Genomic DNA, 15,016 nt, shown 5'->3' with positions numbered 1-15,016 from the left:
CCCTTGGCCTTCTAGCTTTCATTTATTTATGGTTATCTTTATAATAGGTATCAAATTCTGAGCTATTGTTGAAAAGAGATGAATTAAACATTTATTTCCATCCTCCAATAGATGGCTGAGGAAAAGGAGTCAGAGCCAAATGTGACAGACTGTAGATAAGCACTTGAAGCTGAGATTTAAGTGCTATGCTTCATTTCTAGTTGTCCCAGCTGGGCCTCTTCACTGCCTGGGCATTGGCACTGTCGAGCCACCCGCTTCTTCAGGAGCAGACCCTGCTCACCGCACAGTCTGCCGGGCCTTGGGAGGACGCCTGGTCCCCTGTGCAGATGGAAAGTCCTCATCGGAGCACAGCAGCTCCTACAGAAGAGGGGCACAGGGAGAGGGTCCACAGGGTTTCCTAGACTCCTGCAGGTAAGGTCCCATGTTTAAAAGGACACAGAAAAGTTTTCAAAACAAAACAAAAAAAACCCTTTAAAATGCTAAGGTTTTTGGTTTTTGCATCTTTAAATGTAAGGACTCTTGTCCTTGGAGACTTGGGTACAGGTATTCTTGCAGACCTTTTTCAATGGATTAACAGTGTCTCGAAGTACATGATACATTTAGGAAAGCTACCAACTTCCAAGACCCCAAACACAGGTATAACTGGGAGTGTGGCTGTTTTCGAGAGCAGCGTTCAGTTTCAGCAATTGCCTTGCTGTAGAAACAGATGCTCCGACATCTACCACTGGTTGCATTTTGAAGGAATTTCAAGTAATACATGAAGGCAACATTTATGAATGTAAAATGAGGCAGCAGATTGCAAAAAAAAAAAAAAAGGAAGTTAAAGTAAGGAAGCTAAGTAAATAAGTTCAAATCATGTTACCTTCTCTTCCATCTCACTTCCAGCTGCAGGTAGATTCAGAGGACTCAGCGAACCTGGCGTATCACTGGACTGGAACAGTGGAGAGAGCACTCAGGTCAGACACCAGAACAGGAAGTTCTGGGCAGATAATCAGACACTGTCTGTGCCTGGACAGTCCTGTCCCCTCCTACACACAGGTGTAGCTGGCCTCAGAGAGCCAGCAGGAGTCACGGCGGGGGCTTTGCTAAAGTCCAGAGTCCACGAGGACTACCTAGAGCACAGAGGGCGCACCATCCTCTTGCCTGAGCTCAATGCATTTCCCACCCGGGCAGTCTCCAACTCCGTCCCTGGGGTTTTGTCCACTGCCCGGGAGAAGCCGAAGTGCTGATCACCAGCTGCCTTCCCCGAGAGGCAGGCCTGTGCCACATACACAGTCTCAGCCTCAGAGCCCCCGGCCTCGCGGGCTGCTTCTGCCCCTTCCCCTGGCAGACCTCTCCCCTCTCGGCAGTGAGCGAGAAGAAAAGGCCCTACCGATGCCACACGCCAAGGGCTGGGCTGACAAGGTGAAAGCCAGGGAGTGGCCAAAAATCACAGGAGGGAACAGAAGGAAATGCTGAGAATTCACACCAGGGTCCTGGGCATGCCCTAGGACACCCCCAGGGGTTACCTGCACCTCGGGTGGCCCGCTATACCTACCATCCTGTGCCACCGCTTTTTATAAAAAGGCCTTATCTTCCCTTCCAGAGTGACCATGTCCGCTTGCCCTACCTCACTCCATTCTCCACACCACACACTCAGGAGGGTCTTTGGAAAACGCAGATCAGATCGTTCACTGCCCTGCTTGAAATTGCTCAGAGGCCTCCTATTACCTTCAAGGAGAATTCACTCTTTCCCAGGGTCTACGCCATCGGGCCCCACACCTCACTCTGCGTTCCCCTCACCCCCACCAGGCCCGGCCACGATCCTTATCTAAATAAGTGGCCACTGGCCCCCCAAGTTACTCACTTTTCCATTACCCTGTTTTATGTTCTGTGCAGCCACACTTTTCTCGATCTGCAGTGATTCTGTGTGTCTATCTGTTGACCAGTTTGCTGTGGAGGATGCAGACCGCACAGAGGCGGGGCCCGTGCCTAACCTTGCGCGGGAGACAGCGCCCGCTGAACAAACAATCCTCCCCCTTCCCCCAGGCCCTGCACTTATGAGATCATCAGGAACAGTGAAGACACTTGCTTCAGTCCTCAGGAAAGCCCTGCACCAGGGCGATGGCTGTTGCTGCTGCCCCGCACTGGGGAGGCTGGGAGGGCCATGTCAGACCTGCCTGGAGAGGTGGCCCCATCCTGCTGCACCCACCACACCAAGGGCATCAATGTGTGGGCGCCAGGAGTCACCAGGGCCAGGCCCTAGGCAGAGATGGGCAGCAGGGAGGCCCATGCTTCTTCACTTCTCTGCCTCACGTTCCTCTGCAAACTGCTTATTTCTCTCTCTCTTTTTTTTTTTGAGACAGAGTTTCGCTCTGTCACCTAGGCTAGAGTACAGTGGCGTCATCATAGCTCACAGCAACCTCAAACTCCTGGGCTCAAGCGATCCTCTTGCCTTAGCCTCCTGATTAACTGGGACTACTCAGGTGTGTGCCACCACGCCTGGCTAATTTTTCTATTTTTTGTACAGATGGGGTCTTGCTCTTGCTCAGGCAGGTCTCGAACTCCTGACCTCAAGTGATCCTCCCACCTCAGCCTCCCAAAGTGCTAGGATTACAGGCATGAGACACCGCACCTGGCTTGCTTATCTTTCTTACTACTTTTATGACATGTTGCCTGATAGCATATGATTTCTTTTAAGGCATGCCCATTTTAATAACACCCAACAAAATTTCAGGCACTTTGCTAGGCAGAGCCAAGAGAATGGTTTTTTGGTCTGTGTTGAGATTGGAAGCCCCCAGTATCTCCCCTAGAGAATTCCTCACTCTGGCTGCTAGACTTTTGCACCTTTTTCCATAAGAGGTCTAAGGGCATCCTTTCTGCTGCTCTGGAAGAACTCTCTTCAGGATATGCTCAAAGTGTTTCCTTTAAAGTGTCAAGAGACCAAACTTAGATGGGACGGTGCTGGAATGTGACTTTATTTCCAGCTCAGTACTCTCCAAGCCGGCCTGTTTGATGTGTTCTGTCTCACTGAGCTACTACTGCTTTCTTTTTTCATTTCCCTTTAAATTAGTCCAACAAAGCAGGCAGCAGCTAGGTCCTAGGGAAACACAGGTGTGTGAGATCCAGTTTGTGCTCAAAACACTCAGCATTTAGAGGTGGAGAGCAAGCAGTTACGTGGACATGGAGATGGGGTGTGGCTGTGTGGACAGCAGTAAAGACACACAGTGCAGGCACAGAGGAGGTAACACAGCTTGGGGTGAGGCCAGCAAGGGCTTCCCAGAAGAGGGGGGCAGAAGCCTTGAAGGGTGAGCGGAAGGCGCTGGGAAGAGCACGTGCAAAGGTCATGTCTCCTCTTCCCCCCCTTCCTCCTCGTTGTCTCCAGGTCAGGGCACCTGCCAAGAAGTGCCCTCTCGCCTTCTCCCACCTTCTCCCTGCACTGGAGACCCCAGGGTTATGGACGCCCAACATCCTGCCCTGGCTTGTTAGCAACGCAGTCATTCCCTGGAGGAGACTTACTCTGTTCTCAGTGTCTGAGAGGACGATGTCCTGCTGGGTCACAATTTCCATGGGACTGGTCGGGAGCAGCTCCTCTTCTAAGCTGGCCTCTCCACTGCCCGCCTTCTTCATGGGAATGGCGTTGGGCGGCCGCTGCCCAAACTTGATATTCTTGCCCAGCTGTTGCTGGAGAGGACAGAAGGAAGACAGGCTGAGGCAGTGAAGCAGCTCTCAACAGCCACAACCAGGTTCCCTGGCATAGCTGGCGAGCACTGAGGCATAGTCTGCGCACGGCCAACCTCTACACCCAACACCATGCCAGGAAACCACGATGCCGCCTGGAATACGTGAATTTGCGCTCCACCTTCTTTTCTTTTTCTTTCCCTCCTTCGAGCCATGAGCTTTCTCATGCAGCCACCTCTTTTATGGAGATGTCAACATTTTCCAGGGTACAGAGACCACATTTCTGAACCAAAAGTTGGGATATGTTATGACAAAATGTTTTGATTTACCTACACATTTATTTATATGAAAACTCTTTTAAAAGTACAAAAAGTTGGATAGAAAACAGTCACACGAAATGTAGGAACCCAGGGGGGAAAATCAAGACCCTTAGGGTTAGTGCAAGAGAACTCTCCAGCCCCCTTTGGACACATTTCCCTTGAATGTTTGTACTTCTGCAAACTCCCTCACCAGCCCCTAGCTGGAGACCCCGCACCGGCACACTGGGTCCCTGGTCCCAGGGCCAGCAAGTCTTTCCATAATTAATGTGAAATCATGGAAGGGACAGGAACAATCCGGACTTCTCTTTGCCTTGCTGCAGCTACCCAACTGTGAAAGAGGGGACCAAAGGAGCCTAGTGGGGACAAGGGCCAAGATAGGACTGATTGGAGGTGGGTGGTAGCTAAGAGAAGAGGGAGAAGGGAGGGGAAAATGGGGCAGAAATTAGAAAGATAAATAGTATTTCAAATTAGAGAAATGCCAGATTAGAAAAGAAAAAAATGTCTCCAAAAGTTGCCCAATGTCCTCTTGGGGGTAAAACTGCCCCCAGCTCAGAACCACGGCTCTAGGTCTTGGGTTTCATAGTCCTTATATGCTTCAAAAAATGCATTCTCTCATATTTATCTTTAATCTGGCTAACATTTATCCCACAGAGCTGCAAAGAACCTTAGCAATCACCTACTCCAAAGCTCTCACTTTGCAAAAAATGTCAGAGGTCCAGTGGGGAGAGGTGACTGACCCAAGCTTATAAAAACAATGAGTGGCCCAAGAGAAATCTGAACTCAGGTCATGTAAAATTCAGCATTATTTTCATTGCACTCCACTGGTTCTCATAAATTTGGCATCATACTTCCTTCTAACAGGGGCAGAAAGGAAGAAATGATGCAGCATTTTTAATCCTTCAGGGAAACACCTCCTCTCCCTTTGAACTCAGGGCTACCAAATCCACCCACCTTGCCCAGCTCCCCCTCAGCCTTGCAGAGTGGGCAGAGATGAGACCAAGGAGCCCCTCCCCACACCCCCGGGCACCCCAGCATGCCAGGTCAGGAGCACAGCAAGTCAGGGGCTTCTATTTGGTCCACTGGCATTTCCTGCCGCCCCATGGGAAAGGAGCACACACGGAAAGCTCGCGTTCAGCCAGGGCGGTACAGCTTCAGCAGCCGAGAAGGGTTGCGGGCAGGAGAGGGCAGAAAAAGGGTGTCTTCTAAAAACAAGTGCAGCAGGAAGCAGCAGTTAGTTGTCTACTCTAAGCACATCAGTAAGCAGGCGCAGTGGGAACAGCCGATGGATGGAGTGAGACAAGACATGAAGGAACAAGGTCACGGGGCTGTGTCACTCTGCAGCCTTTGGGGAGAGGGGTGGGAACCTGGGCAGAAGAGGTGGGAATGGTTCCTGTGTGTGCCCAGCCTAGCCTTCTCCAGGAGTGTTGCCCAAGGGCTGCAAATTGTCCTAAATCCCTGAGATTGAGACATATTGGCAAGGCGTGTCGGTCACCGATGCTCTCAGATGACTGAGATGAGGGCATTTCTTGCGCTTACAATGGAAAGGATAATTCCTTAATGAGCTTCCAAGGAGAACGTGGCCTAACACTCTGGTGCCATTTAATTAGGATTTTTGCCACCATCACAAAAAAGAATGGATACAGTGATATTTTACTTCATTCAGGCCCTTCCTAGAATACTTATGTTGGTCCATCCTGATGTTTAAGCAACAAAAAAAAATACGGCAAAAATGTAATCACAGTCTAGGTTGAAATAAAGTCCAAAGATGGGGTGACTTGTGACTACAAATGGAAGAGAAAAGGAAACATGGGAAGAAAAAAAAATTGAATAAAAACAGAGAAAATAAGGTAGATACTTGGACAAAGATGGAAAATAGAAAGAGTAACGTTAAGAAATATAGTCGAGAATTAAAGAAAAGAGGCAAATTGAGTGAAGGTGCAGGGGACAGAGGAAATACACCGGGGCCCAGGAAGAGCTGGGGGCCACCTGCAGTTACACCAGCTGGGGGTGTGGAAGGGCAGAGGGAGGAGACGAGGAAAAGGGAGAGATGGGATGACGATGTGTGTTTATCGGAGGGCTGATTTGTGTCACAGATGTTCTTCCTGGCAAAAGAAACACAATGCTGTTGCCTTTTGGACTGAAAATGTGCATCTTAGTAAAGAAGCTGACTTGAAACCCACCCCCCTACTGAAATCCTGCCCCCCACCCCCAGAAAAAATAAGCTCTGGCTGGTGTCTGGGGAACTGGGTGAAGGAAATGAGGCAGAGGAGGGAATGGCAGCCATGGTTAGGAGCAGGGCTACAGTCTCTGTCCAGACAAGGGGCTGTCTCACAGACACGCCCTGCAGCTGTCGGGAAGAGACGGTAGACTAGGGCCAGGGCAGGACTCAGGGTCCAAGGCTGTGGTGACTGATCCTCAGGCACCCAAGGACAGGAGCTGCGGGGACAAGGTCTTGCACCTACCATCTCTCCCTGTGGTTCCTCCTATGAGCGCTTCCTTCAGTTGACTGAAAGGAGACTGGGCCCTTGTCACATTTTGTGCAATTTATGGACAGTTAAAAGGTTACTGCTAAAACCTATCTGGCAATCTCAGGTGTCATGTGAATTGAATACATAGATAAATGCGGCTTTTGTTACTTTAATTCTGCCCACTATTCAGGCATTGTCATGAGAGGAACTAGGATATAAACAATCACTGAAAACCAGACTGTTAAGATGAGCTGGCCTTTAAGTTTCCAGAAAGATAAACTACCACTTTTTTTTCAATATGTGGGGGCTCTTTATTAATGCACATAGCAATTATAATCAGAAGGGAGAGGGGAAGCTCGCGCCTATACTGACACTCCACATTGGGGTAGCTATGAATGGAGTTTCTGTTAAGCCTGAAATGTGAGCTAAAAGGAACTATATTTTATTCATTCAAATAGGACCGTTTTGTTGTACTATGGAATGCTGGAGAATGATGCTACAGGAATGCACATCCATATTTATAAGGCTTGTCCCTGTGGTGTGCAAATGCCACGCATGTCATATTCTGCAGCCCTCTCACTGCCAGCGTCTAGATTTTCCCAGATCTTTCACAGCCCTTCTTCTGACTAAGTCTGTAAGAGCAAAGCAGAAATAAAAATAAAGTCGCTGTCTTCTTGAGCAAACTACCGATACTTCAATAGTTAAAGCGAATTAAAGAAAAGAAAAAGCATATAGATTGAAAGACACTTGCTCTAGGAAGAAGTGGCTAAGAGAAGGTGTTTATTCTGTGTCCTTGACAGTTGCATTAGGTGTCAATATCCTCAGATATCTGAGTTGCCATTTGTAAGTGAAATCCAGCTGAGCAGGAGAGACTAGCTACTGAGCGTGGAGACTTTCCCTCCTATGCCAAATAATTGGTGGCACAAAGAGACAAAGCATTTCCCCACAAAGGTGTGGTATAATTCTAAACATTACCTGCAGGCTTAGACTGTGGTAGCCCTGAGTTTTATCCTCAGTTAGTGCACGCCTCACAGCCTGGTCTTATCTCAAACAAACAGGCACCTTCCCTAGTCCATGCTCTGGGCAGCTGTAGGTAATGTCAAGGCCATTGTAGCCCAAATGCAGTGAAGTGCAAAGCTTCTGAAGCCGTGCGTGCTACAGCAGGTGAACAGTGAGTCTGGATAGATCGCAGATTTTAAGAACTGGAGGGGCCCTTCAGATCACCTCTCACCGGCATCCGCTTACTTTTCAGGTGGGGAAGGCGTCGGAGAGGTTGAATGGCTCCGCCAAGGCCACACAGCCAGGTGGTGGTAGCTTTTTATTTCACTGCATTCCCTCCCTCATTCAAGTGGTATTCATGCTACCAGCCATGGAGCAACTAACTTGTTATGTACGGGGTCCTCAAAAAGGACCCCTATAACTGTCCTATATATTAAAATTTGTTCTCACTATGCACATGTATTATTTTTATACTCAGAAAAAAATAGGTAACTTTTCTTTTGAAAGGTTCAATATTTTGCCACACAGATTGTGGCAGGTGGCAGATTCACATAATTCAGGCAAGGGCACGCTGATTTATGCTGCGTTCAGTCATTCCGCACTCAGTGGGGCAATTCGGGACAGTTCTCAGTGAGATGACTGTATGTGAACACTAGGGGGCAACCTTTCCAAATGCAGTCACTACAGACACTCTTGCGTGGGGGTCGGGGGCTCCAAGGGCTGGGGAGTGTCCTAAGCCACAGAGAAAAATGTTTTGTTTTGTTTTTTAAATGGCATTCCAGTAGAAATCTCATTTCCAAAAGAATGTCTACTAATGGTGGGTAATCAGCTTGCCAGGAAATTCGCTGTCAAATAGGTGTTATCCTTTACGTTCCTCTTTTTAAAAATAAACATACACACATACACAAAGACAATTCCAGACATAAAAACATACATGCCTCTGACACAATTCAACTCTCTCATTCCATGCTGGCGTCTACAAGGGGGCGGTCTTTTAGGCTGCTTACTAAGCATCAATACCAGCATAACGCTGTCATGGAAAAATGCAAAGCATTCATGCAAGTTAATAAAGTTACTACTATTTCTGACTTACCAGGAACATACTGCTTAGTCGACTGAAAAATAAAGCACAGTCCTTTGGGGGTGATACGGTTATATCTTAGGTCACTCCAAACATCACATTTTCTATGCTAATGGTCCCCACTTCCGTCCTCAAAGAGCAAACAAGCCTTTTAGAAATTATCAAAAATACAACTACAGAGCTGAAGGAAAGCTTGTGAATCCATGCAGCAGAAGCAAAATTAGGCAGAGCTCATAGGAGTAGATACTGTCAAAATGAGAGCACGCAAATTAAATAGTTATTCTGTTTTACTCACATTTTACTTCTTGTGTTTATAGAACTGTCGCTTCAAAGAAGTTAGTCGTTTAACATTTTATTAATTATGAGACCAGACTCTTGAAAATCATGCCTTATGTTAGCAGAAATACCAGACACATATTTTTATTGAGTGTCTATACCTCCAATACTGCAGAATTATTCAATATATTTTTTTACAACCCTAAATCTACTTCTTGGAGTGGCGGTGGCATGTGATGTGATGTTTGGGAGCAGATACCATTTAAGACAAATTATTACCTAATTTTTAAAGAACTCCTAGAAAGCCCTCATAAACTACAGCTGTTTTGCGGACTGCAAACCTGTGAGTCATTCCTCTTAGAAAGGGGCTATGACGGGCCAGGGGGTGAGAACTTCTTAGGAATAATATTCCAGGAATCAAAAGACTTGAAAAAGGAGGAGGGTCAAGGTGGTCTTTGGCCATCACCATCCTCCCCTCTTCTCCAACCTATGAGAAGTAACAGCTCACTGTTCCTTCTGAGTCTACAAAAAGTGTTACAAGCACAGCCAGACAGCACCCAGAATGGAGCCTGCTTAGGAAATGCTGGGATTGGAAGGACGTGCCCAGGTCAGATCTGGGGGCAAGGCCATGGCCTTGGGCAGTGGTGGCAGCATCTAGGCAAGGTGGGCGTGGTGCCGGGGTGTTGGCTACTTCCCCGTTTGCCATCTGCTACATTCAGCTGAGTGTGTGTGGAATATGTGACCAAACACATGTTCCACAAAAAATCACAAAATACACAGAAACAAGAACATCTCAAGAAGATAGAGAATTTTCTTTTGAGTACAATGCTTCACCGTACCAGTAGGTACCGAGGCCAGCTGTTCTTTTTTTCTTTCTGCTCATTCATTCATTGATTTAATCATTCCTGGTTATAGACATATAGACAGATGGAAACCGGCAGCCTGGAGAGCCTCCGAGCATGCTCCCCTCGGAGAAGTGCTTGCTTAGGCATTTCTTTGGGCGAGAGAATTCCACCAAGCAACTGGTCAGACCTACAAAGGCGGATCCTAAGTGTCTTTGCTCTCCTTGCTTTTCCTGGATTTCACATTCTTTCTTTCTTTTTTTTTTCAAGACAAGTTCTCGCTATGTTGCCCAGGCTGGTCTGGTCTCAAACTGCTGGGCTCAGGCAATCCTCCCACCTCAGCCTCTCGAGTACCTGGCATTATAGGTGTGTGCCTGGCTGACTGCCCGTTATTCCAAGCATATTTGGTGAAGAATCATTAACTATATTTTCATTGTTAGGGAGTTGCCATGGGAGTCAATTCTAGGTAGGAAAACTGCCCCACTCTGCAGAGTGAACAGGAAGAAAGTTTAAGAGATTTGTGGTCCTTTGAGATATAATATGGTTTAGGGAACCCAGAGTTATAAACACAGCAGAAAAATAAAGAGTCTCACCATTCACTGTTCCATTATGAAGACTCAGAAAGTACGTATGTGCTGTGCGTACTCTCAGTTGACCGCCAGCCCCAGGGCAGGGACTGTGAGTAATGCTTAATGGTTTGACCTCTCTCCTCCCATCCAAGTCCTGTAGCTTCTCTTGGGTATTTGTTCCCATGTCCAGTTAAAAATGAGGGAACAATTTGAGAGAAAAGGAGAGGGTGTGTCACTCAGGTGGGTACAATGGTGACAATGTACCTCTCGTAGGTGGACAGGAGGCTTCCAGAGAACCAAATCAGGTTCAAGAAAGCAAAAATTCTCATCAGGAGTGACCCCTGACCTCCTAACCCATTACTCAAGGCCAAACTAGGGTTTCTCCCAGTCCCCTCCACAGCCGGGCCCCTCCTGCGGCTCTGACCTTCCAGGCTCAAGCTGTCTTACCTGAAGAGTTTTGACTTTGCCCAGGATGTTGTCCTGTGACATTGCTTGAACTGTCTGCTCACTTTCTGCTCCCCCATCAGGGATAAAAATACTGTCATGAGAAAACGCCCGGGTTCCCATAGAATAGTTGAAGGACCTGGAATGCAAATCATGGGCTTCATTTTATTAGGATGATAACATTCCTTTTGGCAATTCAGTTTTCTGTTCTTCCTGATTTGAGGGACTCCACCCACATTCCCTGTCTTGTTCAGCAAGCACTTCCAGTTTTGTGTCCCTTTCTGCAGGGGGTCAGCCAAGTAGCTGGGTAGACAAAAGGGTCCCAGAGGAACAGGGGAGCATGCCTCTCACACACCCCTGACTCCGAGCTCCTCATGGAGAGAACACAAGACGGCGATTTATGTGTATAGGATCCAGGACAGTAGGCACAGCAGAACCTTCAACCGGAGGAGCCTTTCTCCAGCTGAGCTGTCACTATCAGTTTTGTCCCAGCAAGTCTTGCCAAACTGCATTTAGTAAGTAACACACAAATCTAGACGTAAGAGGCAAGAGCTTCTTTCTCTACGAATACAACCAAATTGGAAGAAAGATATACACATCCAAATCAAAGAATTTTAAGAGTACTAAAATGGTTGATAAGGTCTATAAATGCTTTAGGAATTCAGAGAAAGGGGAAGAAATCTGTGTTAGGGCCATCCTGATAGGCGTTGTATATACTGAACACCTTAAAAGTGGCTGGTACCTAACAAAACACACTTCTCAGTTCAAGAGTTATACCTTGAGGAAGTCTGACTTCCGTCTGACAGTGCGGTAGAAGCAATGTGAAATGCATAAAGAGGAAGCAGCAGGAGCAAACTGTTCCTTACTTGATCTTGGAAACTAACTTATCCCTGGGAACGCACACATGGAGGCTGCCGGCTCCTCACGGGGGCAGGAGAGGCATGCCCTCCCCACGGCAAGGCAGGCCCACTCCCACGACGCCAGGCAACACAAGCAGCACTCGGAGGGCCAAGAGCACCACTTCTCCCTTCCCCTCTCCAGAAAGGGGTTCCAATGGGAGCTCTTCCCAGTGATCAAGCCCAGGAGGGAACAGCCAGCACTGGGGGCAGTTGCTTCTGAACTGAGTTACAGAATGCAGCACGCAGGGTCCTGGGGCAGCTGGACTTGTTATCTGCCAGGTCTAGACCTAGTTGCGAAGACATTACCAAATTATATCACCTAATTTGCCAAATTACAGGCAGCATGGTATAAAAGGTGTGAAGTTTAGAAACAAAAGACTTGGACTTCAGCCTCCTGGCTGTGTGATCTTAGGCAATAAAAATTATGATTATTATAATCACCAACCCTTACTTTGATGAAAACACTGCGTGGGGAGTTTTACTTCAATTATCTCATTTAATCCTCATCATCACCATCTTGTTACAGATGAAACTCAAGGGTAAATAACCTTACCTAACGTCATCCAAATTGAAGTAGTAATAGAGAAACTGAACTCAGCTCTGCCAAATACAATCCCATGCCAGCCAGCGACGTGTTCTAAAGCAGTGGCAGGTCTTGGAGTTTTGCCACCCATGAGTGACACGGGGGATGGGAGAGGAAGACAGGGTACAAATGGGGCAGTTAAAATTACTAAACAGCCAGAATAATGGGTAAGCCTTCAGCGAAATAACACAGGATACCATATAACAGCAACTCACTTTATGAAATAGGAGGTATTGTTTTAAGAAATAGAAAGGGAAATTAAGTATGTCATTATCTCCTTGTTCTCAGAGAATTTGAGACCTACGTTACAAACTGAGCTTCTAGGTTCACCTAAAAATGTTATGAAATATACTTTTCACTCAAAGTTATGAAATAAAACCTTTCAATATTCTCTGTCTAAACTTCTCTTTCAGCCTCCTGGTTATGATTCAGATGAGGGAAGAGGTAAATGACTTCATTTCTACACTGTGTTTTTGCAAAGGGCTTATAGACATGTACAGGTTCTCACATATTCCTGCAAACATATATATGCCCATGAACATGTCCATTTTAGATGCTTGATAAATGTTTACTAATTCCTCACAGTTGTGTGTACAGAACATACCAGCGCTAGGCTAAGTTCCACTCCAACCTCAAAGTCAATCTTGACTGAGACATGAAGTCCTGCTCCCATTTATTTTTTCCACGTAGACTAAGAATTGACACTCTCCTGCTCTTCTGTGTTGCCCCCAATGGTCCTTAAATTGATGTCCACCCATCACCCACTTCCAGATGATCATATTAAAAAACACAGAAAACATATAGTAATAGCAGTAGTAGTAATAATAGTATAGTATAATAGAATAGTATAATAATAGTGGTAGTCACAGTGGTAACATCAATTCTAGCTAAATGTTTAAAAGGTTGCATATGTGCTGACCTTTTTAACATAACATCTAAATCCTTTTGATATATAATACCTAAGCCTTACGCGGTAAGCACTATTTTAAAGCCTATTTTATATGAGGAAACTAAGGCTCAAGGACAGTGAGTAATCTTCCATAAATTAAGTAACTGTCCATATGTGAATTTATTTCTGTCCTCTTCCTTTGGTCTGATTATCTGTTTTTACAGCAATAACCCTACACTGTCTTAATTATTGTAGCTTTTTAAGTCCTGATATCTAGTAGTTTTAAGTTTTTCAGCTTTGGCTTTTTGGGGTTTTTGTTTGTTTGTTTCAGGGTGGCTATTCTTGTCTCTCAGCATTTCTACATACATTTACACACACGTACACACACCCCCTAACACACTCTGAGATTACTTTTGGGATGACACTGGATCTACAGATAAAATTTGGGTTAAGTGATGTCTTTACAATATTGAATCTATTAAGTTATGAACATGAGATATCTCTTCATGCATTTCGATCATCTTTAATTTCTCTCAACATTTTGTAGTTTTCTGTGTAGATGTCTGGCATGTATTTTAATACATTTATTCCTACATATTTAGTATTTCTGCATTTACTATAAATGGTATAGGCTAAAACTTTTATTTTCTAATTTTCTGTTGTTGGAATATAAAAACACAACTCATTTTTGTATATTGATCTTATAAGCTGAGGCTTTGCTAAGTTTATTCATTAATTATAGTAATATGACTACTGATTATTTTGGATTCTCTATGTATACAATCAGGTTGTCTCCAACAAAAGATCATTTTATTTCTTCCTTTTCAGTCCTACATCTTTCTGGTTTCTTTTCCTTTTTTCTCCCTCTCCCACCCGTTATACTGAATTAGCTAGAATCTTCATGCAAAGCTGAATAGAAATGGTGACAGTGACCTTATAATGTTCCCAAACTCAGCGAAAAAGCATTCAATGTTTCACCATTAAGTAGGATGTTAGCTATAGAATTTTTGTAGGTATGCTTGTATTACTGCCTCTTTGAAAAGACACATGATCTGTCTTTTATTTATAGATGACTAAAAAATTTGTCTCTTTATCTTTGGTTTTCAGCAGTTTTACTCTGGTGTGGTTAGGTGTGAGCTACTTTTAATTTATTCAGCTTGGGTTACAGTGTTTCTTAAACCTTTGGCTTGATGTCTTTTATCAGTTTTGGAAAATTTTCAGTCTTTATCTGTTAAATACTGCTTCTGCCCCATTTTCTCTCTAATCTTTCTCTGATCCTCCCATGTTAGACCCTTTCACCATGAGCCATATGTCTTTTATTCTCATTTTTGTATCTGCCATTCTTTTTGCTCAGTATGATTCAGTCTGGATATTTCTATGGACCTAGCTTCCAGTTCGCTAATTTTCTCTTTAGCTATGTCCAATCTGCTATTAAAACCATATATTGAGTTCTTAATTTCAAAAGGATTTTTTAGACTCAAATTTCCATTTAATTCTTTTTAACAGATTCTAGTTCTCTGATGAAATTCTCCATCTTGTCAACTATTTTCTTGACTACATTAATCACAATTATTTAAAAGGCTCTGAAACTCCAATATCCTAGTCACCTTTGGGTCTAATTTCTATTATCTTGTTTTCCTTATACTCTGTTTCTTAGATGCCTGGTAATTTTTTTATTGAATTCCATCCATGATGCATGAAAACTTTTAGAGGCTCAGTTCTCTCCTTCCAGAGAGGATTCACCTGATCCTCTTGAAGGCAGCAAAGAGCAAAGGAGCAGATCACCTCAATCCAATCATAAGCTGAGTTGATTCATGGCTGGTTAGCAATATTTGCAAGGCTCAGAAGACCTCTGTTTTGCCCCCACTTCCAGCGTATAGTCCTCATAGAGTTTCATCTGAGAGCCTGGGTTATTTTCTAAGGTCCTTCTCCTTGGCAGACCCTGAACCCCAATTTGTGTTTTTCTAATACCACAGACTGCCAAAA

At 45.2% G+C, this 15,016-nt stretch overlaps 1 protein-coding gene across 3 annotated transcripts in view; it reads right to left on the bottom strand.

Moving 5' to 3' along the window:
• The window catches only part of CRACD (capping protein inhibiting regulator of actin dynamics), a 46,837-nt gene that overhangs the window by 14,524 nt on the left and 17,297 nt on the right, over window positions 1–15,016 (bottom strand). For 2 of the 3 annotated variants that reach the window (XM_045531659.1, XM_045531660.1), the window contains exons 2-4: window positions 10,663–10,798; window positions 3,499–3,663; window positions 863–931 (exon numbers count right to left, since the gene is read on the bottom strand). In XM_045531659.1, the coding sequence (XP_045387615.1) occupies window positions 863–931; window positions 3,499–3,663; window positions 10,663–10,782 (354 nt within the window). In that variant the 5' untranslated portion in view covers window positions 10,783–10,798. The remainder of the gene's footprint in view (window positions 1–862; window positions 932–3,498; window positions 3,664–10,662; window positions 10,799–15,016) is intronic. The other variant, XM_045531662.1, reaches the window with a different exon arrangement.

This window comes from Lemur catta, chromosome 19, assembly GCF_020740605.2.
Source record: "Lemur catta isolate mLemCat1 chromosome 19, mLemCat1.pri, whole genome shotgun sequence".
Taxonomy (NCBI): domain Eukaryota; kingdom Metazoa; phylum Chordata; class Mammalia; order Primates; family Lemuridae; genus Lemur; species Lemur catta.
Note: the sequence above shows the minus strand (reverse complement) of the source record. Positions and strands in the feature narration are given on the sequence as shown.